The 27,071-nt window shown below is 47.0% G+C and overlaps 1 protein-coding gene across 3 annotated transcripts in view; it reads left to right on the forward strand.

The window, feature by feature from the left end:
• The window catches only part of ece2b (endothelin converting enzyme 2b), a 33,805-nt gene extending 6,747 nt beyond the window's left edge, over positions 1-27,058 (forward strand). Inside the window, exons 2-20 of one of the 3 annotated variants that reach the window (XM_085380629.1) lie at positions 1-50; positions 8,814-8,900; positions 11,484-11,619; positions 12,066-12,281; positions 12,449-12,573; positions 13,713-13,859; positions 14,089-14,154; positions 14,240-14,428; positions 17,301-17,443; positions 18,437-18,551; positions 19,356-19,466; positions 19,560-19,658; positions 19,922-19,999; positions 20,920-21,023; positions 22,136-22,246; positions 22,633-22,700; positions 23,161-23,351; positions 23,429-23,524; positions 23,817-27,058. The exon at positions 1-50 is cut by the window's left edge and continues 140 nt beyond it. In XM_085380629.1, coding sequence (XP_085236755.1) covers positions 8,814-8,900; positions 11,484-11,619; positions 12,066-12,281; positions 12,449-12,573; positions 13,713-13,859; positions 14,089-14,154; positions 14,240-14,428; positions 17,301-17,443; positions 18,437-18,551; positions 19,356-19,466; positions 19,560-19,658; positions 19,922-19,999; positions 20,920-21,023; positions 22,136-22,246; positions 22,633-22,700; positions 23,161-23,351; positions 23,429-23,524; positions 23,817-23,993 — 2,259 coding nt within the window. In that variant the 5' untranslated portion in view covers positions 1-50 and the 3' untranslated portion in view covers positions 23,994-27,058. Of the gene's footprint in view, positions 51-8,475; positions 8,681-8,813; positions 8,901-11,483; positions 11,620-12,065; positions 12,282-12,448; positions 12,574-13,712; positions 13,860-14,088; positions 14,155-14,239; positions 14,429-17,300; positions 17,444-18,436; positions 18,552-19,355; positions 19,467-19,559; positions 19,659-19,921; positions 20,000-20,919; positions 21,024-22,135; positions 22,247-22,632; positions 22,701-23,160; positions 23,352-23,428; positions 23,525-23,816 lie in introns of all 3 variants that reach the window. The other 2 variants (XM_085380630.1, XM_085380628.1) reach the window with 2 other exon arrangements.
• The last annotated feature ends 13 nt before the right edge of the window (positions 27,059-27,071 follow it).

The following is a 27,071-nucleotide window of genomic DNA, read 5'->3' on the forward strand; positions in this document are numbered from 1 at the left end:
GGCCGTCAGTGAGGCAGCCATGCACACTCACAGACACACCTGCAGCCCAGGTGAGCTGACATGCACGTGTCTGGGCTGTGCTTTGTGATGTGTGTGTAAGTGGGATTATAAGGCTAATTCAGAACAAAATCTCAGTCAGCGACTGTTCGGTGACCCTTAAATCAAAGATGAGGTATTTCTCGTTTATTTCGCTCGGGAATTCAGATTACTGTCTGGAAACTTTACCGGGATGGTCGACGATGGCGAGACTTGTTCCTCGGAGGGCGTCACCTTTAAAACCAAAGGGAAACATAAATACAGACAAGTTCATCCATCTGTTGGGAAATCAGGCAAAACGACACTTGCTCAGGTCTTCGTAGTTGTTCCCTGAAGGAAAGCTTGCAGCAGAACTGGAGGTCACGATGAGCGGCTGCTACCTGATGTAAGGGGAATGTTTTCACTCCTTTTCCTGGGATGTTGGTGCAGCGGTCTTCAGGCCTGATTTGTTCTGTTCTCTATTTGTTTTCTTGCCCTTCATCGTAGACGCTGTGACCCAAACTAAGAAGAAGATTGCAGCGTGAAGGTTTCCGTGATTTTCCTGCTCAGCGTCCCGAGCAGCGAGCTGATCCGGGACTACAGGGAGTGCTGACGTCCCCTGCGGTTTTAATCCCGTCTGAGCGAAGCTGCAGTTTTTAAAATGCTGTTTTCTTCTGACTCGGCAGACCTGCTGAAAGTCCCGCTTTAAAGCAGCCGGTGTTATTTCCATGGGAGGGGGTGTTGGCGCCCGCTCCCCTTCAGGAACAGTTTTTTTTCGCCGAGCTCTTCCTGAGCGCCACTTAAAGGAACGCAAAATCCAATTACAGAGCCCGTGAAAGGCTCTGCACAGACTCACCGTAATCATGTTTTCTTCACCCATCAGTAATTCAGCGACCGTTGCCGGTTTCTGTGGTTACACTGCGAACACGATTCACGGCACAAACAAAGGCCTGAGTCAGCGTTAAGCTGATAGCTCTGCTTTTACTCCGAAGACGAGGAGTGAAAGTGGCGGCGAATGGGCGTCCCCACCAGGCCGGGAATTCAAACGTCGCTTCTGACACCAGCCAGGTTTTTTTCTTTTTTTTGAAACTTCTGCCAGTGTCTGAACAGATTGGATCAAAGTCCCAGAGTGTGACCTTCACAGGCTCTTTGATGGCCTCTAACAGCTTTGTGAGCTGAGCTTCGATCTGCTGACACTGAGATGTTGCATTGATGTGCTGGTCGACACTGACAAACACTGATGAAGGTTGTCTTAGAACTAGGGCTGCCACAAACGATTATTCTGATAGTCGACTAGTCACCGATTAATTTTGCGATTAGTCACTAATCAGATCATCATCCATTGGACGTAAAACTACAGCTTATTGCACCAGCAGCATCTGCTCTTATATAACTATCATTAGCTTACAGCTTTAAGTCTTTAAGGTGCTAACTAAAAATAAAGACAAGATGATAGTTTATTAAAGTTTAATGAAGTTTGCAGATTGTTTCGGTGAAGTTTAATAAACTCCTTGCTATCTAAAATATAACAGGACACCGGAGTATATTCTGGAGCATCTCACACTTCTGATAATCAGCTGTCTGCTTGACGTTTATTCAGCTGTGTAAAAACTATAACTTTAATCTCAGCCAAACAGATTTACTCAGGAACAAATAAAAGACTGAAAAAAGCCAAACAATAACATTTAAGTTATCTAAGTGACTCATATATCATGTTTAACCTGAGTAGCGAAAGACGCGATTTGCCGGGAGTCCGTGTTCTCACGGCTCTAGTGAGCCTCGCCCCCGGCTAACTATCGAGCTAGTGGGTAACAGACGTCTCCGAAAACGTCGGAGCGCTTTTGAAAATATGTGGTGTCTTGATAAACTGAGCAGATATTTGAGGTTTACACAGCTACATTCTCGCCTGAAAATATGTTAAACGTTTATTTTGTGACGCAGAAAGAATAATAAGAGTAATATTAAAACTAACTAGCTGCCGCCATTGTTGGAAACTGAGTTGGGCTGCGCTATGAATTCTGGGACACAGCTTCTTCTTCTTCGGGGTTTAACGGCAGCTGGCATCCTTGTACATGCAGTGCTGCCATCTTCTGTTTCAGTCCGTTATTACACTCTTAAATCCTGCTACTTATTCCTGCGTCTTTTGGGATCTTACAAAGCTTCAAACGACGCGTCGACTATTAAATCAGTCGTCGACGATTTTGATGGTCGACGTAATCGTGACTAGTCGACTAATCGTGGCAGCCCTACTTAGAACCAACAAAGACTCCAACCATTCCTACACTCGCGCTTTTCCCAGGATTGATGAGAAGCATCGGCGCTGTAACAGCAGAATGTAGGCAGTGTAGCATCAGCCATGCTCTCCTGTGAGGTTTGGAAAGCAACAGCTGCTTAATTTTGCCAAGTTGACCGTTGCACTGCGTCATCAAGATGACGGATGAATGTGCTGCAACACTTAGATGGGTAAAAAGCGTCAAGCTGTCGGGGAGGGCTTTAGCAAAAGGACCGTAATTAAGTTTGTCTTTATTGAAACACTAAAAAATTCATTGGTCAGGTTCAGAATAAAGATTAAATACACGTGTGTCACAGTCTGGCAGAGGTAGACTGTATTTGTTGTGAAAACAGGACTCAAATGCAAACCGAAACAATGTGAAACGCCACGTGGATGAACAGAAAACGAGCAGTTTATTAAGGCTGGCAAAATAAATACAAACAAAGGGCATGGGTGAAACTAAACAATAACCGAAACTGGGGGAACTAAAACTAAAACATGAAAAAACCTTAAACCTGGCGTGGATACCTGGGGACGTGAACAGACAGACGACCTGACGAGGAATGACTGAAAACACACGGACCAAATCCACACAGGAGGATATCGAGGGAAATGCAAACAGCTGACACGCACGAACACAACAACGTCACAACGGGAGAGTAAAACTAAACACAGGAACACAGGACCTCTTCAAAATAAAACAGGAAACATAATGAGGGGGTTGGAAACACAAGGGGAAACTACCAAGCAAATGAACTTAGATAAGCTAATGGACGTAAACATAAACCATAAACATCAGAATTAATTAAAACTCAAAACGCTGAGTCAAAAGACCCAGGATCGTGACAACGTCACTAATGCTGACAGAGATGGCCCCGCCCCAGGAATCGAGGGAAACTGAGACGCATCAGCAGCTGAAGCTAAACATCCTTATTGCAGACTTGGATGCAAAAAAAATCTGATTGGCTGTTTTGGTCTCCAATCAGCTCGAAATGATGAAATGCAATATCCCAGAATGCATTTCGTCCAAAACTCTAACGAGGCAGTGGCGGAGGCTGAAGAAAGCATACGTATGCTTTCTTCAGCCTCCGCCACCTCCTCCCCCACCAAGAACTTCGTCTTCAGCCAGCATCGCCTCACTCAAAAGGCGATGGAAAAAGGTGCTTCGACTTTGAATTTTGACTTACGAAAGACCCTCTGGAAGTCAGGGTTCCACTATATTACTCTTTCTGGGTCACAAAATAAACTTTTAAGATGTTTTCATGTGAGAATGTTTCTGTGTAAACTTCAAATATCTGCTCGATTCATCAGGACATCACATATTTGCACAAGTGCTCTAACGTTTTCGGAGATGCCTGTTACCCAGCATCACCGTGTTTTTTTCTGTGGAACACGACAGCAAATACTAAACACACGAGTCTGCACGATCAGTGCGGACTCCTGAGACCACTGATGCTTTTTACAGGGCGGGTCTCGTTTTTCCAAGACTCTGTCTAGTCTTTATAGCATAACTACATTTTCCACGTGTACTAACACCTTGTACAGGATATACAAATTCTATTTTCCAAAAGTAAAAGGACTTTCTACTAGTGTCTTAAGCTGGTAGAGGAGGAGGGATAATCTGGCTCCTCTGTTCCCCCCCTCGGGGAGGACTGATGCATTATGGTTATTCTGTTTGCATCGAGCATGATGCGTATCATCGGGTGGAAAACCAGTCCAGCTGGTTCTTTGTGCACCGATTCCGAGTTCATGGAAAACAAAACAGTATGAAAGACTCAAAGAGTCGCAGCTTCACCTGGAAGGAGACGCTTTGGAGCGCCGGAGTGATGCTAGCTTCCCTGAATTATTCCAGGCAAAGCTGTGGGATTTTGAGAAATGTTCAGATCATGAAGTCCAAACACAACCTCTGAGCCGGCGAGTCTGGATGCTCTGTCTTCTACATTAATGAGAAGAACTTTGACTTCTGTCTGTGAAGGTTCTCAGTCATCCAGGTCATCGTGGTCAAAGGAGCTTGCAAAGAAAAGCGCCTGGACTTCTTCTCGGATGAGAGGTGAAACGTCTTCAAGCAACTTAAAGAAGTCCAGACGCTTTTCTCTGCAAACTTCTGTGAAATCAAAGCGAGTGCTGGATCATCTCTGTAGGTTCCCAGTCATCCCAGTCATGGTCTGAAGTCTGACGTACTTAAAAAAAGAAACACCTGACTTCCTTTAAGTCTGACATTTCAAAGTGAAGACGTCTCCTGCATGAGGTGAAATCCAGCTACACTTGAGAAGCCCAGAGTCTGTGATGGAGGACGGTGCAGAGCGTGAGCAGAGAGGGCAACGTGTCTGCACCAGAGATCAGATGCTTTTCACAGACTTTTTACAGCAGTTCAGACGATTCACATGAATCCAGATCCTTTCAAGAGTGTCCAAATACTTTTGGGCTCGCTGGTGTCCTCGGGCGTCTGCTTGGTTCTGAGTGATGAGCAGCGATGTACTGGCTACTGTCGCTCTTGGATGTGGAGTTTTTCAGGCCTGTCAGCAGCACCGAGATGAAGCTCGTGTTCAGGTGTTTGTACCTCAGGTCATGTGTTTGAGTACGGAGGCTGTGAGGGGACAAAAGAGCAGACTTCACATCCAGAACAGACAGACAGGCGTTATATAAGCTGCAGTGAACTCCATCCGAGCTGAATGGAGATGATTCACTGGCATTATTTAATTACACACACACACACACACACACACACACACACACACACACACACACACACACACACACACACACACACACACACACACAATGACATCAACCTCTACAGAGAGATATAACACACACTCCTGTCTCCTGTCTCCTAGCAACCCACTCCCCCCTCTCTCCCCCTCTGTGTGCGTCATCAATTAAAGAGAACAGAGCCGGATGAGAGACACTGACAGAGAGTGAGACAGGGAGAGAGAGAGAGACAGCCCCCGAGTGGGTCCCGAGGAAGGAAACAGTTGGAAACCTTTGGTTTCCTGTAGGACAGCAGGACCGTGAGACCGCGGAGCCTCCGAGGACAGACCGGAAGACGCTCCCACCCTACGCTGACACTGAGACAGACCCGCTGCCGCGCCTCCTTTGTGACCCGCGGTGGGAGAAATCCATCCTCAGAAGCTGCTGGAGCTCGCCGCTCGCGTGGGGTCGGCTGTTTGAGGTCGACTCGGATAAGTGTCGGTGTGACGCACGTTTCCATGGTTACACTCACTCGGGCTCATGTGCGGGCCCACGCTTGTCTGAAGCCATCACACTCGCCAACATCTAGCTTTTAGGAAAGTCCCTCTTTGTGTTGTTTCTGATTGAACCGTCAAAGGTCAAAGGTCGTATCAGGGGGGGCTGGGGGGGCTGTTCCTTCAGGATACTTACAAAAGTTGCCTTTGATGTAAGCGTAGGCCACGTAAAAGCGTCTGTGTGAAACCACGAGACGTGTGCGACTGCAGGCCTGCACATTCAGGTGCGACCCGGTTGCAGCTGCAGACACGCCCCCTTGTCAGGTCTGCTCTTTAGGCCTCGCACTGAGCGGTTCTGCTGTCGGAGCTTTTGGCGAGCGGGCGGTGGATCCGTCCGAGACACTGAGGAACGCTGCAAGCTCGCACTGCAGTCACAGCGAAGCCCCGCTCGTTAATCTTCCCCTGCTTTCTGCTCCTTGACTCAAACGGGACATCGTTTCAAAATGAACTTCGTGTTTTATTTATTAAGACATGAAACCAGCGGCTGAGTCTATAAAGTCATCAGCAAAGAGTTCACTGAGCTCGGAGATCAGCTGGTGCAGAGCCTCGTTTGGCGTAGACGTCAGTACAGTCAGACTATGAAGGAGTCGCCCTCTACGAGCGCTCCAGTCGGTTGATGCTGAAACAGGACGGCGGCTCTGAGGTGTGTCGGCCCTCGGGGCCCCCACCAACCTGCTCAACATATGCTTCATTGCCCTGAAACATTCCTGTGATTCACAACAGTAAAGACACCCTGTAAAAACATCATATTTCACTGGAGGGTGACGAAAACCAAAGCGCTCAATGAAGTCAAACTACTCAAAAAGGAAAGAGTGCAGTGAAACCTTCAAACTTCAGCCCCCCCAGGGGCGGCCGCGCCCCCGCAGGCCTGAAGGGAAACATTTACTCAGCACAAACAACACGAAGCTCCACTTTGTGGGATTTCTTACAAAGTGCAGGGGGGTGAGGGTGGAGGAGGGGCGAGGGGGGCGTCTGCATAGTTTTGGTCAGAGTTCAGATCAGCTGTAAACTGTGGTTCAGACCATCATCATCATCATCCTCACGCCTTCAGCACAGCTTCACTGCTAACACGCTAACAGTTAGCACCGCACACGGTGGTTTCCATGGCGCCCATAAGCAGTATGTGAGCTGGTGTTGTGGTGAAAACGGAGCGCAGCTGTTTGAGTTTATGTCTCTGCCCTGGTCCGGGATCAGCGCTCGCGTCTCCCTGCAGGGTGGAGCGCCGTGCTGTTTGTGCTTCTGCCACACAATGAGCGAGGGGGTGGAGGTGCAGTCGGCGTGGGGGAGGAGGGAGAAGGGGGCCGAGGGTAAACAGAGGAAGTGCAGATTTATTTGATCACAGTTAACTGTCTCCTCATGCTGAGCCCCGCTCTGCTCTCAGTTTACTGCACGAGCTGCACGTTTCTCATATTTATTCATCTGTCGCTGCACAAACACAGAGTCCTTCGCAGGGACAGTCCACGCTCATCGCCAACGCCAGTCTGTGATGGTCTGAGAGCCGAGGACAGCAGCTGCCCGGCGGTGCTGGCTCTGCTTCGTCCTGTTTCTGGGTTCACGCTCCTCCACCTGGCTCCTTCTCCGTGATGGAGCAGTAGCCTGCACGTGTGGACAACACGTCGAGCTGCTGAGCGTGGATGTTTTAATGAAGGTGGCAGTTATCGGCCATGTCCCTGCGATTCCTCCGGGTTCTCTGATGAGTCTTTGTTTTCATTGAGGACCATTATTCTGAAATTGTTCCATCTCCATTTCAAAATCATCAGCTGTTGTCAGTGCTGCTACGCCTGCGGCCTGTTTTGGCCTCCACACCAACACCTTTGAGACACTTCAACATGAGCTGATATTTATTTGTGCAGCCCGACTCCTGACAGGCTCATGTAAACGCCACCAGATTTCGCCAGCTTCCAGTTTGGATTCAGGAGACAGACACTATCTCTACTTTAAGATTAGGCTTCAAACTTTCCTTTTTGCTAAAGCATATAGTTAGGGCTGGACCAGGTGACCCTGAATCCTCCCTTAGTTATGCTGCAATAGACGTAGGCTGCCGGGGGATTCCCATGATGCATTGAGTTTTTCCTTTCCAGTCACCTTTCTCACTCACTATGTGTTAACAGACCTCTCTGCATTGAATCATATCTGTTATTAACCTCTGTCTCTCTTCCACAGCATGTCTTTTATCCTGTCTTCCTTCTCTCACCCCAACCAATCACAGCAGATGGCCCCGCCCCTCCCTGAGCCTGGTTCTGCCGGAGGTTTCTTCCTGTTAAAAGGGAGTTTTTCCTTCCCACTGTTGCCAAAGTGCTTGCTCATAGGGGGTCATATGATTGTTGGGTTTTTCTCTGTATCTATGAAGCGCCTTGAGGCGACTTTTGTTGTGATTTGGCGCTATATAAATAAAATTGAATTGAATCAAAGCCCACTGATCAATAACCATGAGTCCCATTCACAGAGAGTTGGGGAAAGGCTGCAATCACAGCATTTGGTGACAGATGTACCCTTAGGCCCCCTCCTCGATTCAGAGATGGTCTTTCCCTCCTTTCACTCAGCGCTGCTGGTTTCAGGGCGAACAGATGAGCAGAATCAGCCTTTTGGGATTCATGTCTGTGAAGGTTCTCGGTCATCCAGGTCATCGTAGTCAAAGGAGATCGAAGCTTCTTCAGTTCAGGACTGAAGAAGCTTCTCGGATGAGAGGCGAAACGTCTTCAAGCAACTTAAAGAAGTCCAGACGCTTTTCTTTAAAAGCTCCTTTGACTTTTGGGATTTCCTTACCTGGATGATTGAGCGTGCATCAGGACATCAGCTGTTTTTGTTCAGATTAAGTCAAATAAATCAGCCTTTTAGTGATCTTAGTGTAGAAACTGAGTTTACCTGTGGGTGTAGCGTGGACACGCGTGTGATTCACTGAGTCCCACCTGTTTTCTGTGTGTGCACCTGTTGGTTCAACAGGTTCCTCTTACATTTGTAATGAAAGCCATCCTTGAAACCCAAAGACAGGCTCCAGCGACAAACGTGTTCGTCACAGTTATCCTCGGTTCACGTCTGTGTGCAGCGTGACTGCAGGTCAGCTGTAACCCCACCCTGTCAGACCCAGCAGTGCTTCCTACGTCGATGCTGCAGCTGAGCCAGGCTGAGAGGCTCTGTTTTAATAAAGGTTGATGATCATTTGGCAGCGTTTCCAGAAGCTCTGCTCTGTGTTTCCGCCCCGCAGATTCAATTTTCTCGGCTGTTTTTCTTATGTATGCGTCAGGGTGCACGTCTCTGACTGCCTGCCTCTCTCTCCACAGATGTCCAGCTATAAGCGAGCAACCCTGGAGGAGGAGGAGGTGTCCGACGTGCCGGCTGAGGCGGCCTCGTCTCCTGACAGAGTGGAGGTCAGTGAACGCGGCAAACACGTCACATCTACAGGAAATTCATTTTATTTGTAAAGCTCAGATGCAGCGTCAGGCGCGTCACGGCGAGGTCGCGACCTCTCAGCCTTACAGAGAGCAGCTCTGAGCGACAGTGGAAACCACTTTAAGCCTTTTGACTGGTCCCAGGTGAAGTCCCAGACCCAGTGGCATCAACCCCCTGCATGCAGGCCTTTGCGGGGTCAGACTGAAAACCCAACAGGGGCCCCGCAGTGTGAGTCCACCACCAACAAAGAGAGGAGCAGCAGGAGGTCTGGAGCTCCGCCACCAAGGCTGCTGGGGAACATTTTGGCAGCGAGGGGAGGACAGAGCGTTCAGACACAAACTTCTGGCCCCACGTCTGCAACCTCTTAATCCATCAGGCCTGTGCTGCACCGCGCAGGCTTCCAGTTACGTCACAGCGCAACCACGCACTAAACAAGCAGGATGTCTGAAATCACAGAACTGTTCAGGAGAACTGCTGCAAACATGAAAACCCAGCGTCTCAGACGAAAGCTGAGTATCAGTGTGAAGCAGCTCTCAGGCAGCTCTGTGACGTTCTCCAGGAACGGTTCTCCAGGAACGGTTCTCCAGGCTTCCTGAAGGACATTCAAAGCTGTTCTTTGCATGTTTCTGCGTTTGTTCTGTGCTCTGTCAGGATGATCCCACACGGCTTCAGTGGTGCTGAGGTCCACCATCATGTGCTGGGCAGCATTTCCATCACCATGAAGCTGGTCCTCTGCTAACCAGACACAGCCCAGGCTCATCTGCTGAGGTCACACAGGTCAGAGTTCATGTTGCTGTGAAAATGGTCAGGCACGAGGACGGGACTGCGAATGAGTGAAAAACATCTGACGAGTACTTTTTCAGCGAGCCAGAGAAGAACCTACAGGAGAGTCTGACTACTGGCAAGCAAACGATTCAAGACTTCTGCACACGCTGAGCACTTATAAATCAGTTTAAAATGAGGATGTGTTAGAAGGTGGAGACGGTGCGGCCTCATCGTCCGTCACTATCAGGACCTTAATTACTGTGGATGTGAATCTATTTTCGGCTGACATTTCGTCGTCATTACACTGTTTCAGCGCTACTGGCTCTGATAGCTCTCTGATATTGAATGAGAAGAAATCGTGCTGCTCCACAGCCATGCTTCACGGGCCAGTTTGCTGACACTCTTGCCGCCTTTCTTTCTGGCACTGTTAGCAACTTAGGTGTTCTCTTTGACAGCTCCTTTAAGTTTGACAGCAACTATCCTCTGTAGTTAAATCTAGTTTCTACCAACTGCATCAAATCTCCAAGGCCAAGCACTACATACCAGAGAAGGACCTCGAGAAACTTCTGTGACCTCTAGATTAGACGACTGTAATCCCGTTACTTTGGTCTCCGCCCTTCTTATAGATCGCAGCTTGTCCACAACACTGCCGGACGCCTTCTGACTGGAACCACAAGGTTTGCCTCTGTCAGCCCAGTCCTTGCTCACCTGCACTGCCTCCCTGTCAAATACCGAATTGAGTTTGAAATTCTGTGGCTTACCTTTAAAATCATAAACAATACTGCGCCGTGCTACCTCACTGAACTCCCTCCATATACCCCTGGCAGAGCCCTAAGGTCATCAGGACAGTTACTCTCGGTTCAGCCTGGATCCTGGTAAAGACCAGAGGTGCTTTTGCCCGGCAGCCTCGAGCCTCCGGAACAATCTTCCTGCTGTTCGCGCCTCTGACTCCGTCTACTCATTTAAATCTCAGTTAGAAACTCACCTGTTTGACTGAGCGTTTTCAGTTCGTTAGTGCACTTCCCCCATGTTTCACCCTCATGTTACTTATCTTCTACTAATGTCCCACTGCATTTACCTTATATTTATGAATACCCTGTAATTTTATCTTCTAAACGAATGTTTTACTTCTTATTTTGTCTGTACCTTTGGTTTTAAATGTGCTATAGAAATAAAGCTGTATTGTATGTAACCAAGAGGTTACACAATAATTAAAAAATAGCAAATAAATCACAGAGTGCATCAAACTATTTGGGGCATGAAACGGGAAACAGACTCTGCGTTTGTGGACATTTGATCTGCAGCCTTGGTTTGTGTCTTGATGCATTCTCAATCATCCAGGTGAGTAATTACACGATGTGAACCAGCCTGAGGTCAGGCTGACCTGCTCCGTGTGCTCGAGCAGCCGCTAGGACACGCTGCAGCTCTCTGATTACTGTGCTGCGCTTCCACAGCAGCACAAAGAAAACACTTTCAGTACTTGAAGCTTCTGAAGTTGAAGGTGCTGAAGTGAACTTCATAGCAGCTCCAGTACGATCCTACAGGTGGCGTCGCTCATCCCTGTGTCCACATACATCCATGTATAATCCCAGTAAATGGTAAACAGACTTTTTCCTGATGCGTGCATTGCATTGTGGGACATTATCCCGACACTGTGACATGCACACCTTGTGGTCAGCGCTCTAACTTCACCACAGCTCATCGAGATTTGAAGACAGTTTTCCTAAATGTGGATTTGAGCTTAAATATGACCATTACCTGGATCATGGATGGATGACACCGTCTTTGTGTCTCAGGTGGGCTTCAGGAAGGGTGGTGTGGACATCCTGGGGAGGAGGACTCAGCTGGAGGTCCTGCTCTCAGTCCTGCTGCTGGCCGCCCTCCTGGCTCTACTGGCCTGCCTGGTGGTCCTGGGACTCGGCTTCAGCTCAGGTGATGGATCCCTCCTTCACTCCTCTACCTCCTTTTTCCTATAGTTCTTGCCTCCTTTCCTTCCCTCTTTCGGTGACCGTCTCTTTCGGTTCTTGCTTCCTTGGTGTTGGCTTCTGTTGCTGCTCCTCCTTAACCTTCACACCTTTGCCTTTCCATCTCTACGTCCTCCTTTCCTTCCCGATGCCCTTCTGTCCACCTCAGCCTTTCCTTTTTTCCTGTCTCCGCCTTTCCTCTCTTTCCTCCTCACCCGCGTTATGGATCGTCCCCATGCCTCCTCCTTTCTTTTGTTTCTTTGTCTCCATCTCTTTGCTTTTCCATTCTCCTTCCTTTCTGTATCTTTATCTTTTCTGCCTCCATAATAACCTTCATGACGTCCTCCCGTCCTCTCATAATTACAACTCTTTTCTTTGACCTTGACTTTTTTTCTCACCCATGATGCTCTGCAGACAGTGGGCGTGGCCTGTGCCTGTCGGAGGCCTGTGTCACTGTGGCCAGTCAGATCGTGGAGGCGATGGACCGCAGCGCCGACCCCTGCCAGGACTTCTACCAGTTTGCCTGCGGAGGCTGGATGAGGAAGAACCCACTGCCTGACGGACGCTCGCGCTGGTCCACCTTCAACAGCATCTGGGAGCAGAACCAGGCGCTGCTCAAACACCTGCTGGGTACGCCGGCGGGCGGAGAGATGCGTGCAGAGATCATTAACTAGCTAATGGTCTCGCTGCTGGCTTCACCCTGTTAACACTGTGAAACTTTACTGTTAAAGACGAGCACACGGCCAGCTTTCTAAACGCGGACTTTTTAGTTTACAAAGTTTGTTTTCGTTCTTTAGAGAACGGGACGTTTAATGGCAGCAGCGAAGCAGAGAGGAAGACTCAGTCCTACTACCTGTCCTGCCTCAACACCCAGAGGATCGAAGAGCTCGGAGCTCAGCCTCTCATAGACCTCATCACCAAGGTACAGCCGGTCACCATGGCAACCGCATCACTCAGGCAAATTTGCTCCAAGTGTTTAAGGTTGGAGACAGAAGTGAGTTTGGAGGGTTTTTGTCCTGCAGAATGAAACGCAGGAGAAACGAGAGACTAACGAGGAAACATTATTGTTTTCATCTCTTTACTGTAAAATGACCCTCAGGATCTTTGTGGTTGGTGGTGAAAATCCTTTTTCATTCATACAATACTGAGGATATTTTGTATGTTATCATAACAAATTACCACAACGGTTTAATTTTGTGTTGTGACCACAGTCAAGCTGCTTAATCAAATGATCCCAAAGTAAAGGACGTGGAGCGAAGTCCACACTCGGGAACGTTGTTGTTCCATTTATTGCACATTCATCGTTGTAGCTCAGAAGCTTCCCAAATCAAAACAAAGCACAGAAATCTGCACGATTCAACACAAAGTAAAAGCAAACGTGTTATTCCATCGAAACTTCATGAACACTATAAACATGATTGTTGGACCAATCAGCGTGTTCTCGCTCTGCTACGACTTCAAACTTCCTGTTTGATCAGTTACAATAAAATTTATTATTATAAAATAATAGAACTGCAGGTATTACAGTAGTTTCACCTGGACCCTTTATCACAGGACTGTAGCAGCATCTTTGTGTTAAACTTTGTAATATTTGTTTAAAATCTTTAGTTGGTTTTATTCCAGTTTTTTTTAAAAATCATTTCTTTTAAGCTTTTATTTTGAAGTAATCCTGTGCTTCCTTCCTGTGGGATGTTTCCTAATTGGAGTAAAATGAATCCTGGATGGAAACTTTATATGTAGCAAAATCAATAATAAAGTATCATCAGCGTACAGGGTTAGGATTCAGTCTGTAAACACACGGAAGTGATAACGTCAGTGTTACGTTTTATTTATACGCTTTCATTTGTTTTTCCACTGTCACCGAGTCCAGCTCAAAGAGGGAGCACCTGATAGTTGGGTTTCCTTTGCTGTCATCACTTTATCATCTACAGCACGTGGAACTTTAGGTTTGCCATCACTATACTTACAGGAAATGGGATTTTGGATGACAGTGTTCTGTTTAGCATCCGTGGATTTCCACGTTTCTGCTTTGTTATTCCAGTAAATGTGAACTGTGTGCAGATTGGAGGCTGGAACATGACGGGCCCCTGGGACAAAGACAACTTCATGGATGTTCTGAAGGTGGTCTCCGGTCCGTACCGAGGTCAGCCGTTCTTCAGCGTCGGAGTCAGCGCCGATCCCAAAAACTCCAACAGCAACGTCATTCAGGTGAAGCAGAAACACCTGGTGACACATTCAGCCGATGAGCCACTGAATGAACATCTGTCTCAGTTTCCTCTTTAACTTAAACTATTTAATACTATTTCATACTAGAATACTTATGCTTCAAGCTTCTGCAGACGTGTTTGCTTTTTGTATTTGTCTGCGACAGCAGAAAGAGAAGCTTTCAAATGACTTCTGTGCTGTCACAGAGTCACCGTGTCGATCTCTTCTGCAGGTGGACCAATCAGGGCTCTTTCTGCCATCCAGGGACTATTACCTTAACAAGACAGCCAATGAGAAGGTAAGAATGCCTGGAGCGGTGTACCTCTTCCAGTGACATGCTGACTTTATTGAAGCTTAAATAGAATAAACCTGACTTCTTCCAGGTGTTGGTGGCGTACCTGGACTACATGGTGGAGCTGGGGATGCTGCTGGGGGGCGAGAGGAGCTCCACTCAGGCTCAGATGCAGCAGATTATGGACTTTGAGACAGGGCTTGCCAACATCACCGTCCCACAGGACCAGCGGCGAGACGAAGAGAAGATCTACCACAAGGTCACCATCGCGGAGCTGCAGGTGAGGCTGGCGTCCTGATTGGTTTCTGTGTCTGGTTACATCACAGGCCACTGTTACTGAAGGAACCTAGTGATGTTTGGCAAACATCTGAAAGACGTGAGGGTTCAGAGCCTCTCCTCCCACATTCTAGGTTGTTTCCTCTGAGGCTGGACAGGAAGTGAATCTTCACCTGTGTCCATCTGGCTCGTCACCGTTTCTGTTTTGAGCCGAGAGCTGTCGTCGTTTGAGTCACGAGGTCTGAGTCTACGTAGAGTCGCAGATGTGAACGGAGGCTTCACTTTGTATTGTGTTTGATTCGCTGTCATGTTGTGAAACGGCGTCACATGTGCAGAATTCACTGTCAGAAAAATGTTTGCTGGAAATATTCAAAAAGTCACCGAAAGTCAAAGAGCTTCAGAGACACGTCGAGCAGACGCAGCCTGACAGAATCAACATGAAAGCAGTTGGACAAAAGGTCAGAGGTCACGGGTGGTGGCTGTCAGGGGTGATGGAGACAAACGGACGGCCAATGTTCATCGGTCTTTATCAGCGTGACGCTTGTGTGCGTCCTCTTTCCTGCTGCTAACTGGGTTTGGGTTCATTTCTCTGATCTCAGGTCAGATTACAGCGTTTGTTCTGCAGCGCTCAGACCGTGCGTTTGTGTTTTCTCCTCGCGTTCCTCTGACGCGTCCTCCTGCCATCTTCGCGGTGGCCACAGTAATTCAGCAGATGTGTTTCATCGTCGGCGTTGTGGCTCTGATGTCGTGGCGGCGCAGCCTGTCTGCTGCAGCTCTCTGTCCTCCAGGGCTGCAGATGCTTCAGGGGTCCCCATGGCTACCGTTGCCATGAGTCGTTGCTATGTGACTGCACCTCTGAGAGAGGGAGGGAGGTTAGATAACAGGTTATTATATAAACATGGTTGATGTGAAGATGGAGGAGACCTCAGCAGTCTGGACTCTTCCTCCTCACATTCATTTTAATTCTTTTATTTATTGTTTCAGATGCTTTGATTTTGCTTATTGAAGCATCTAAATTTATATTTTTTGCACATTTTTTAATAGTTCTGTGAAAATGAGACTCCCGAGAAGCTGATATATTTCCTGCAGAACAAAGGAACAAACTCTGCAGGCTGTACAGTACTGTGCAAAAGTCTTGAGTCAATGTAAATAGGCAGAGTGATTTATTGAAACATGAAATATAGCACATGAGACAAAAACAGAGTTTGTGCATTTCTAATGAGCTGAAACTGAACGTTTGGTGTGAGCAGCTCTCTGTGACCATCTTCAGTTCTCCAGGTTTCTTCTTTGGATGTTTCTGCCTTCTGTTCCCTGTCAGGATGAGCCCACACTGCTTCAGTGATGCTGAGGTCCGGCTCTGGGCAGGCCCATCCCTGACCCACAGAAATGAAGCTGCAGCCAATCAGAAGCTTTCCTGTATTCGTGATGGCACTTTTCTCAGTTCATAAGTCATTGTTTTTAACAAAGATCTCCAACACCACCGACTGACACGCAGCCCAAACCACGACTGAGCCTCCTCCGTGTTTCACAGACTCTGTGTACTCAGTGAGTGTGCACAGGCCTGGCTGCTGCGTGTAGGTAACACAGGAAAGAAGGTGAAACTGCTGATTTGTGATCTGTTTATGTCAGAGATGCATCCATGTTCCGCCCATGCATTGCAGTATTGTGGGGGTCTAGAGGCCCACTGCTCTGCTGTAGCAGGGTGAAAGGCGGGGTACACCTGGCCCCGTCCTCAGCCCGTTGCACAGTAACGCAGACGCAGAAACCTGTTGGTGTCCACGCCTACGGCCAGTGTGGGAATGTCACGTAGCCTCACACAGGACGGACAAACCCAATGACCTCAGCCGGCTGGTGGATTCAGACCCTGGACCCTGTTGCTGTGAGGACCGCTGCTCCGCTGTACACAACCCTATGGTGAAGTCATGTTGTTTAGGGCTGTGGAAACTTTACATGGGCTTTGCTGATCGGAGAGCAAAACGTGTCAAAGCTGTGAGCTGCTGCTTTCTGTGCCATTGTCTTAAAAAAGCCTCCACTCATTCACTGTGGTGTGTTTCCTCCCCGCAGAGTCTCCACACTTCAGTTTTTGACTTTCTGACTGTTTGAAGCTGAAGCAAAGCAGACAGCAGGGATTAGCTTTCCATCTCTGCATCTCCCCCCCGGGTGGTGCAGTCTGCTCCCACACTGAGGATTACTGCTGACAGGCAGGCAGCCCTGTTAAAAGCCCCACTGCTCTTTCTCACAGACAAACAGGAGCTGCTAAGTTTGAGATGCGCATGAAGTCAGAGCCACTTTGCCTGTTCGCGAGTCAGTATTTGTGGAACGTGACTCCAAATTATTTGTGCAAAATTCGCCTGTTTTTCATACCGCAAATTTAAAATATTCGCTAATTTTTTAGATTTTATTTTTGCGACTAAGTAGTAAGTTGTAAATCGAAATGGTATTGTTTGGGGTGTTTGGGGTGGTAGCTTGGGTTATACCTGGTCTCTAACCCCGGCAAACACAGAGGGCTCGAGTGTAAGGCCTTTATATGCAGAGCAAACTGACAGTGTATCTACACCGTGTGCAAGCAATCACACACGTGTACATACGTGTGAATGCAGATGTGCCTGCTGGTCTGTCAGACTCTTTAAACACACTCTGATGTCTCTGCTCGCTCTTCGTGGTTATGTTTTTTTATTCTTTCTGGACGTTAGCGTCTCCTCTGGGATTCTCTGTTTTACTTCCCTCCTTTGTTCTTTTCCCAACACTGTTATCCTCCTGACTGGCTTCACCTCCTTGTCCTTCTTCAGATGCTCCTTTGTCTCATTTTCCCCGTTGATTGGTTCATTGCTGGGGTCAGTTTTATTGTGATGTGATGTGTGTCTCTGCCTTTCCAGCTGCTGGCTCCAGCCATCGACTGGTTGGACTACTTGTCGTCCTCTCTGTCTCCTCTGGAGCTAAACGACACCGAACCTGTCGTCCTGTATGCCAAAGAGTACCTGCAGCAGGTGTCGGAGCTCATCAACAAGACAGACCGCAGGTCAGCCGCTATCCACTGCCCCACCCCCACAGCGGTAACACACAGGTCTTATTGACATGAATTGTCAGACTGTGCTGCTCTCATGAATGAAGTGCAGGTTTGAGCAGCTCCGTGACTCTCACTCAGAGTGAGACTCACATCACAGACACAATTAATCATTAACCAGCCAAATTTTTGTCAGGTAAATGCATTAAAAACCTTCACCGTCTAAAGCTTAAATAGGTGAACAACAAAACAGTAGTTAAGTTGTGTGAAGTATACCCACCGCTGTGAAGCCGGACATTTGAGCACAGGTGTCTGTGGGGACTGACCCACTGCTGCAGCCTGAGAAGTGAGAGGGTTAACTTAAGAAATATGCACAGATAAAAAAGCCAAATCACACTCCAGCTAAAGATGCGGAGCTTAGTAACTGTGAAACAGAAACTAGGATGAGTACGATTTCTAAAGGAATAACTTCTCGAGTTCATTTTTAAAGAATGAACATCAAAAAATAATCAAACACTTATGTCTGTGTTTACGTGCATCTGGTAACACTCCTGTCAGCCCAAACACTATAAGCAGAACAACACTGACTGCTGAGTTCTGAAAGTTCTAAATTAAACCTGTACAAACTTCTTATTCACCAACATGTCCCACAGTGACGTAGTCCCTGGCATCCATCCTTCCCTGCTTGCTCTGCCCTGCTTGCTCTGCCCTGCTTGCCCTGCCCTGCTTATCCTACCTCTGCTTGCCCTGCCCTTCTTATCCTACCTCTGCTTGCCCTGCCCTGCTTATCCTACCTCTGCTTCCCTGCCCTGCTTATCCTACCTCTGCTTGCCCTGCCCTGCTTGCTCTTCCCCTGCTTCCCTGCCCTACCCCTGCTTGCCCTTCCCTGTTTGCCCTACCCCTGCTTCTCATGCCCTGCTTGCCCAGCCCTGCCCTGCTTGCTCTGCTCTTGCCCTGCTTATTAAATCTGCCTGGTTGGTGTGTAATGAGAAGTGTGTGTGTCTCCAGTCTGCTGAACAACTACATGATGTGGACACTGGTTCAGAAGAGTGTCGCCAGTCTGGACCAACGCTTCGAGAATGCTCAGGACAAACTGCTGGAGAGTCTTTATGGGACCAAGAAGGTACAGAAGCTTGAAATACTACTGCCACTGCTGCTGATACACTCATTAGTGTTACTACTGCTGCAACTGGTAATCCTGCTAATGGACCAATGTGTGTTTGGGTTATTGTGTTTCTGACTGGGACTAACGCTTTCTTTTTCAACTCCTTAAACTGATGGTGCATTCAGCTGGTGTCAGAATAACTGGAGTTGTAAGTTGTAATATGGTGTTTGGGTTCCAACCAGTCGGTGCCCTTCAAGTAGAGTGACCTCAGTTAGCTAGAATATTGTTTATTTCAAGGAATGCTTAAAACAACCCGGAAACAGCGATCAGTGTGTTGTTTAAACATTCTGACATTCTGATAAAATACTGTGCATCGTGTTTAAAATTCATGTTGTTTTAATAACAACTTAGACACACACGAACACAATAAACTCAGAGCTGGTCTGATCATTACTAAGGTCATGTCTGAAACCATTCACTCATCCTGTGGGATACAGTTTTGTTTGTTTTTTTACAGTTTTTTTACTCACTGTTTTTTACTGGAAAGTACTTGGTCAGCCATGTTGTTTTTAAAGTACTCTATAAATAAAGTTGGATTGAATTGGTTAGCTCACGCTTAGTTTCATGTGTTATGCCAAGGAAGGAAGTGATACCTTAGTTAGAGCCAACTGGTTCAATCATTCAGGACTGGTTTCAACAAGCAGCTGCTTCTTTATGCTAATACCAATCTGTAGCAGGTTAACTGCTTCTAACTGGTTGTAGACTCACCTGCTCTGGTCTAACTGGGCCTAGGAGTTTGTAACTGCATGTGTTTTATCGTAGTCCTGTACGCCGCGCTGGCAGACCTGCATTGGGAACACTGACGACACCCTGGGCTTTGCGCTGGGAGCGCTGTTCGTCAAGGCAACTTTTGACAAACAAAGCAAAGAGATTGTGAGTCACTGAGCCGGCCCTGCCTTCGGAAACTTCGTCATGAGGTCAGATTGAGGTCTGGTTAGTTTGAGCTCACTCGCTCATCTCTTACAGGCTGAAAAGATGATCAACGCCATCCGGTCAGCGTTCAAAGAAGCGCTAGACCAACTCAGCTGGATGGACGACCAGACGAGACAGGCTGCAAAGGACAAGGTCCACACAGACACACAAACACAGTGCATACGCAACTTAAAGTTTGTACCCTTGGGGTTTTGAAATGTAGGAGACAGAAAATGTTGGTGGTGGTTAGGTTTACAGACGGGTTAGGCTACCTTAGTTGAGCTTAAAGTGCCCGGTATCCCATAATATAACAGTTTCACTGTAAATAATATCAACAGCACCAGGAAAAGAGGCAGAAAAAGGCTGATAACTAGGAAAAGGGTTAAAGACTGATTTGTTTGTGTGCTCCTCGTTAGGCAGATGCAATCTATGACATGATCGGCTTCCCAGAATTCATCCTGGACTCCAAGGAGTTGGACGATGTTTATGACGGGGTGAGTGAACACTGCTAAACATCGCTCGGTCCTCTGCAAACCAACCGAAGTAAGTGATGGTGGCTATCCCGCCCTGGCTCCCAGAGAGCCAATCAACAGCCAGACCAGGAAACACGAGACGTCACAGGGCTTTGAAGTGGCAGCACCAAGAAGTGCTCCAAGAAAGACGACTGGTGGTAATCAGTCGTCTGCACAGCACACACTGAGGGAACACTGTGAAAGCCGTCCTAAATCCGATTTAGGACATTTGCAATTAAATGTTTCCTGCAGACTCTGAATGTCAGACTCTAGATCAGGGGTGCTCAATACGTCGATCGCGATCGACCAGTCGATCGCAAAGGTAGTATTGGTAGATCGCATGGCATTAAAAAAATAGATGCCAGCCTATCATCCATCCCGTCACTTGATTGATACAGGGAAGCCAGTCAGATGACATCAGATTTTTTCTGACGCTTAGGTCGCTGCGCATGCGCAAACAGCGGCGCGAAGTGTAGTAAAACTGACAAGCTAGTCAGCGAGTTAACTCCAATTTTTAGCTCTCGGTTTTTTCTCTTAAACCTGGCCGTCAGCAGCTACTGTCCGGACTATGCATCCCTGGCTGATTCAATTCAGTGCAAGTCATCAGAGTAAACTCAGGTAATGACAAAAAATTTACATAGTTAATTGTGTTGTGAAATATTGGATATTGCGGTTATGCATGTATATACATTGTAGATATAAAGAATCCTCAATATATTTATAAATAAGTATATGTTTTGGATTTTTGTAGCGGGTAGATCATTTTGACTTGGTCATTTTATAAGTAGCTCACATGCGGAAAAAGTGTGAGCACCCCTGCTCTAGATTCACGTTTGGGTGGTGCTGTGCTGCCCCCTGCTGGTCAACTTAATGTAATCTAACAGCTTGGTTCTGTATTTCAGTATGAAGTGTCAGATGACAGCTTCTTCCAGAACATGTTGAACTTCTACAACTTCTCCTCTCGAGTGATGGCCGACCAGCTGAGGAAGACTCCCAACAAAGACCAGTAATGCACACGTGCATCAGTGCACACAGAGGTCACTAATACACGCCGACATCAGGAGGCGCAGCTACACAAATATACAGGCGCACACGTCCTCAGGGGTCGTACTCACAGTGTAACGCAGTGTAACCATCAGTTTACATTATTTATATTATTTATTTTTTATATTATTTTACCAATTTAAACCTACACATCAAAGACTTTTAGTTAACAAAATGACAGGACAAGAGCTCGCATTAAAAACAGGGGCTGATGGAGGATTTTCACTATTTTATTTATGAGCTCAGAGGTAACTGTGCACTCAGTCTGTGGAGCTGATTATGAGACTTAAGTCACAGTTTAGTTTCTCATGTGCAGGTTTGGGAAAATGAATTGGCCGGCCCCGGTAAAGGTCAGAGGTCAGGTCTCAGAGAGAGCACACCTGTGGTTTAAACCTGACTTATTTGTAATGTGAGGTTTTAAACTGAAACAAATGCATTTCTCCCGTCGGAGTCTCGTATGAATGGTGTTACAGGAGCGCTGAAGATAAACATGAGGTTTCCCGGTCAGGGACAGTCCTCCAGGTGACACCGAGCTGACTCTGACTGGTACTGAACTACGCTGATGCTTCCGTCAATGTGTTAAACCGCGGCTGTAGGCGGGCTGTGTAAAATACCAGCTTATTCAGTATATTTGTATCATCTGTGTTTGGTACAATTCGTCGTTGATGACGAGATATCCCAGGACCAAACAGGATCGATGTACATGAAGCTGACATTGCTCCTGTTGGCGCTGATTTTTGCAAAGGGGAGAAGTTATCTTTGTAGTTGAGCGCAGAGCTAATCCTGTCATCAGATGGACTGATCATAAGGCCCACACTGTTTTGAGCATATGTGCAGAGTCATAGTGGTTTTTATAGATCTACCAACAGATTAGCTGGTGTTTGTGCTGGAAGAGCAGCTCTGGTTCACATCACAGCTGGTCAGTAACTCGTCTTTGCTGACACTTTGCAAATACGATCCCTGAACATTTATACGGTATGGCTGGACCGCAGATTAACTCCTCTCCCTCCCCTTCCTTTCTCTCTTCCTCTCCTCCTCCTCCCAATCCTTTCCTTGTTTCCTGTCCTCCTCCAGATGGAGTATGACTCCTCCTACAGTTAATGCCTACTACATGCCCACTAAGAACGGCATCGTCTTCCCTGCTGGGATCCTGCAAGCTCCCTTCTACGCCCACGACCACCCCAAGTCTGTTTACCTCAGTATCTACCTGTCCATGCGTCTGCCTGTCTGTCTTTACATGTTCTTTTCTTCAGCTTTCACACTCTTCAGGATGCTGTTTGCTCTTATTGTTGTTGTAATGAGCTCTGCTGACTGTAGGGGGCGCTGGCAGGACTTTAGACTTTCAGTTTGTGGGTGTGGCTTAAATCATCACTGAGTTTGGGCATAAAGTTCTGATTAAGTGCTGATCCAGTCATCCGCACCATGTGTGTGTGTGTACTGTAAATATATAAAAATACTAATTATAAACTTTATAAAACGTGTTTTTTATAAAGAGCTTCCAGACCAATCGCAGCTGTTTCTGGACTCGGTGTGTGGGTAACGTTTTGACTGCTGTGTGTTTGTGTTTTCAGGGCACTGAACTTTGGTGGCATTGGGGTGGTGATGGGCCACGAGCTCACGCATGCCTTTGATGATCAGGGTGAGTTTCACTCCAGGTCATATTTGATTCACTGCACTCAGTGTGGGCGTGGCCTGTGTTTATTCTGAATTGGGGTGATTATTAACGGACGGCTGCAGTCCTGGCGGCCGACTGTCGTTCCTGTTGTGCGGCTTTGAAGTCTGATTGAAGTCGGCTGCCCGGGGCGCACATGCAGCTGACGTGTTGTGATGTAAATTCAGATTTGTCCACGTGGTCTTAAAAACAGGCAGGCGTGGGGGCGGACCCTCAGTAATTCCATAATTTACCTCAAAATGAACTAAACAAACCTAATGAGCTGGAACTAAATCATGTTTAACGGGAGCTTAAAACAGGCTCAGGCTCCAAACTGCCACAAAAACAGGAGCATGAAACATTAAACAATTGGAGAACCACAGATGGTAATCCTGATTACCTCAGGAAAGTACCAACACAGCTGCAATGTGGTCCTTGTGTCCATCAGGTCGTGAGTATGATAAAGAAGGAAACTTGAGGCCATGGTGGCAGAACTCGTCCGTGGAGGCGTTTCGCCAGCGGACCGAGTGTATGGTGGATCAGTACGGCCGCTACACCGTCAACGGAGAACACATCAACGGAAAACAGACACTCGGAGAAAACATCGCCGACAATGGGGGGCTAAAGGCCGCGTATCACGTGAGTAGGAGCACAAACCGCTGCAGCAACAGGTCAACACCTCCCACTAACCCGCGTGTTGATGTTTTCCTCCTAAGGCCTATCGGTCATGGATCCAGGGAAACGGAGATGAGAAAAGACTTCCTGCTGTCAACCTGACCAATGACCAGCTTTTCTTCGTTGGATTTGCCCAGGTGAGACGCTGCAGACAAACAACGAAGCTCAGCTATTTGCTTTTTTCAGTTACAGATCTAGACCGCCAAACCTAAATGGGATTAGTTCATTCAACTCAGAAAATGTCAAACGCCATCCGTTTCCTGTTACCACTGGTGTCCCCCAGGGATCTGTCCTCGAACCTCTTATAATAGTCATCTACTTCCTGTTGCTCAAAGGAAGTAGATGATTGTGAGACATTTGATTAAAAAAATGAAAGAAAATGCTGCATCGAGATTTGTCCCTTCTCAGATTTCTGTTCTGTTCTTTTAGGTGTGGTGCTCAGTTCGGACACCAGAGAGCGCTCACGAGGGCCTCGTGACCGACCCCCACAGTCCTCCCCGATACAGAGTCATCGGCACGCTCGCCAACTCTCCGGACTTCAGCCGCCACTTTAACTGCCCCGAAGGGACACCCATGAATACGGGGAAGCGCTGCGAAGTCTGGTAGTCAGACCTGAAAGGACCAGCTCGGGGTGGTGCAGGAACGGGGGGGGGAGTCTGTCAGCTGACGGGTTGACGGGCTCGTTAGTGTCTTAATTAGAGTTCAGGTTCTTTCATGGGGTGGGGGGAGCAGGTGTAATCTTCAGCTTCAGTTAATCTGTAACTTGGTGACGATCAGACTTACTTCCTGTCTGGAAACTAAACGGACTCGGTGGACGTCACACAGACACGAAGGACTGACGAGGAAGAAGAAGCCACGTGGGCGGTGGCAATGATTCCTGCTTTTATCACGTTATTGATTCATAGTGTTATTAATGGGCTTTGGTTTGTGTGTGCGTGTGTGTGTGTGTGTGTGTGTGTGTGTGCGCGTTTTGTCCGTTGTGTGAAAGAGCTCTATAATTCCACCCCCTACGACATCACTGTGATGACCTCATACAAAGTTGAACTGTTACATAATCAGTCATGGCTGTGTGTGTGTGTGATTGGCCACTCAGTTATTGAGGAAGCTGTCGCCTGATTGGCTGGGAGGGTTTCAGTTTTAGGGGTGTAGATTAGGATTAAGGAGAGGAACGAGGGTTTCGTGGATTATTTATGAGGTTTTAAGCATTTAAAACACTTTTTCTCGGATTTATCTCCTCGGTCCGTTTCTCGTGTATATAATCTGTCAGAAATGTCGAAGTTGAATCCACGCTGTAACCACTGTTTCACTCTAAATTAAGACAGACGTGACATATTTTAAAAGGTTTTCCATCATTTTGTAATCTATTACAACCCTTTAATGAGTCTGTCGAGGATTGCCTTAAAGCCAGCGTTATCTTTAGGTAACACAGAGCATAGCTCACCTTCCAGTTTGCACAGTTTAACCGACTCACTACGTTAGCGCTCTGCAACCACTAAGTAACACACTGTTACCAGGAGACACAGCCTCACTTCCAGGTAAAGACCAGTGTCAGTGAATCAAACAGTGAGTAGAGAGGAAACAGCTTAAAACCAAAACCTGATCCTAAAACTGAGTTTGGAATTAAAATTTCAAAATAAAATGCAAACACAATCCTGTCTATGGTCTATCTCACAAAAATAGATGATTTATTTGCAGTGTTTTGGTAGCTCATCTTTATCAAGTAAACGGTGAACCTCTGAACATCTACCACAGCGGTCTGGTTCACATGCAGCTCCACGTCACCAGTTTTCACCCATTTGCCAACAAAACAACTTAAAACAGAAGAAGTGGGAAATATACACTGGTGGGTGAAACTGGAGGTGTGGAGTGCGTGGTCCGCTGGTGAAATGGTGGATACTAAGAGCTTAGTGGCACAGGAAGTAGTGGAAGTCAATCAAATTTCCCAGTTGTATTTGTTTCTAATGTTTTATAATAACTCAAGTTTGCTGTTTCAAACACTAGTTATACAAAGAATCATAAATATACAAAAGTATGATGGAGTAAAGCTCACAGGACTGCATTTCAGATACAGTTGGTGCAACTGGTGAAAACACAAAACTGGAACACTTTATAATGAAACTAACAAGAAGCTCCACATACTCCTAATATACTAGTATAGATATCAAGCCACATGCAGCCATGTTTGTAGCCTTTGGATTTTTTTATTATTCTGTATTTAAATGATTTTCTATAGTTTTAAGCCATTCGGTGTGCGGGGAATGTGATTGGCTGTAAGCTTGCTGATGTCATGGCTTCTCTTGTCACAAACCATTTGCCTGATCTGTGAACGAGTCCTTGGAGCTCTGCATCTGTCCCACTCTTTCATTTTTTGAAATAATCGGCTGCTCACTGAGCTCGAGGTCTGATGTGATGTGAGGGTGGCGTGAACTTCAAAATGAGACTTTTGGTGTATAAATGGGTTCATCATCAGACCTCGGCAGTAAACAGCTGGACCAGGAGTGGGATTACCTTTAGAAATACTCAGAGTAAACATAAATATGAGAGACAGACTGTCGAAGTTAAAGATCCAACACACGTTAAACCTTCATTCGTTAAAGAACTGACGACTTGGTACCTCAGACTTCATTACCAACGATTCCTTAAAACATGGCTGAACTTTAGCTCCCGCCCAGTGCAGGCACATGACTGACGACAGGTGGCGCTCTCGGCCCGCTCACCTGAGCCACAAGCTTAATATTCACGTTAAAGTCAGTGTTGTGATAATAACCATACACTGTGTATTGTCAGTGTTTGTGCATGTGTGGGTGTGCGTGTTTTGGAGTGTGTGCCGGCTTCGCCTCCCCCTATGACATGACCGTCCAATCCTACGCAGCTCCCGTGTGTGACGTCTTTTGTTCTGCAGAAGAAGAAGCTGCCTCCGGCGAAAGATGTGTCTGGGTGCGTTTGCGTGTTCTTGTATGTCTATTGTTGTAAGGACGATTAAAAACGTTGGTTCTCCACTTTGGGACAGATTTTCTGAGACCCTTTAGAAGCAGGGTTAGGTTATGAGTTGGGGGGGGTGCATCGCATCTACAAGGGTCCTTGTGTAGGTGCAATGAAACAATAGACAGACAAGTGTGTGTGTGTCAGGAGTCAGAGCTGTGTAAAAATCTGTGTGTACAGTAAACAACAATAGAGCTGAAGTAGAAGAAACTGCTCATTTTAAACTCTGTGTCTGTCCTGAGGGGGCGTCAGTGCTCGTCCAATCACAAGGCTGCGTTTCAGGTGGCTGCTGTGGGGGAAAAAACACCTGAAGTTTTATCTGCTTTTATTTTATTGCCCGAGAATGTAGAGAAAAGAATGAGAAATGTTTTCTATCAGGCTGCAGAAATATAATAAACACTGAACACACTCAGCCACACAGTCCTGCTCTGTTATTACAAGGAAAGGTGGAGCACGGGTGGGGGTGCATGATCGCTTTGGCTCCACCCAGCATGTGAGTGTTTGAATGTAAGCTTGTTTCTTTTACCTTCTCTGTAACACGGCTGCTGACGAGGATCAAATCAATCAACTAGAAAATCAATGAGAAAAGGCACTATTGAAAGTTAATGGTGTGCTGTCCTCACCCTCAGGTTCCTGGTTTTCACCAGCGAGCTAACAATGCTCCAGTAATCAGACTCATTTTCCTTTTTTGTGCTGATTTAT

Source organism: Rhamphochromis longiceps, linkage group LG14 (genome assembly GCF_057381845.1).
Source record: "Rhamphochromis longiceps isolate RC_006_pf linkage group LG14, R_longiceps_female_GT1.1, whole genome shotgun sequence".
Taxonomy (NCBI): domain Eukaryota; kingdom Metazoa; phylum Chordata; class Actinopteri; order Cichliformes; family Cichlidae; genus Rhamphochromis; species Rhamphochromis longiceps.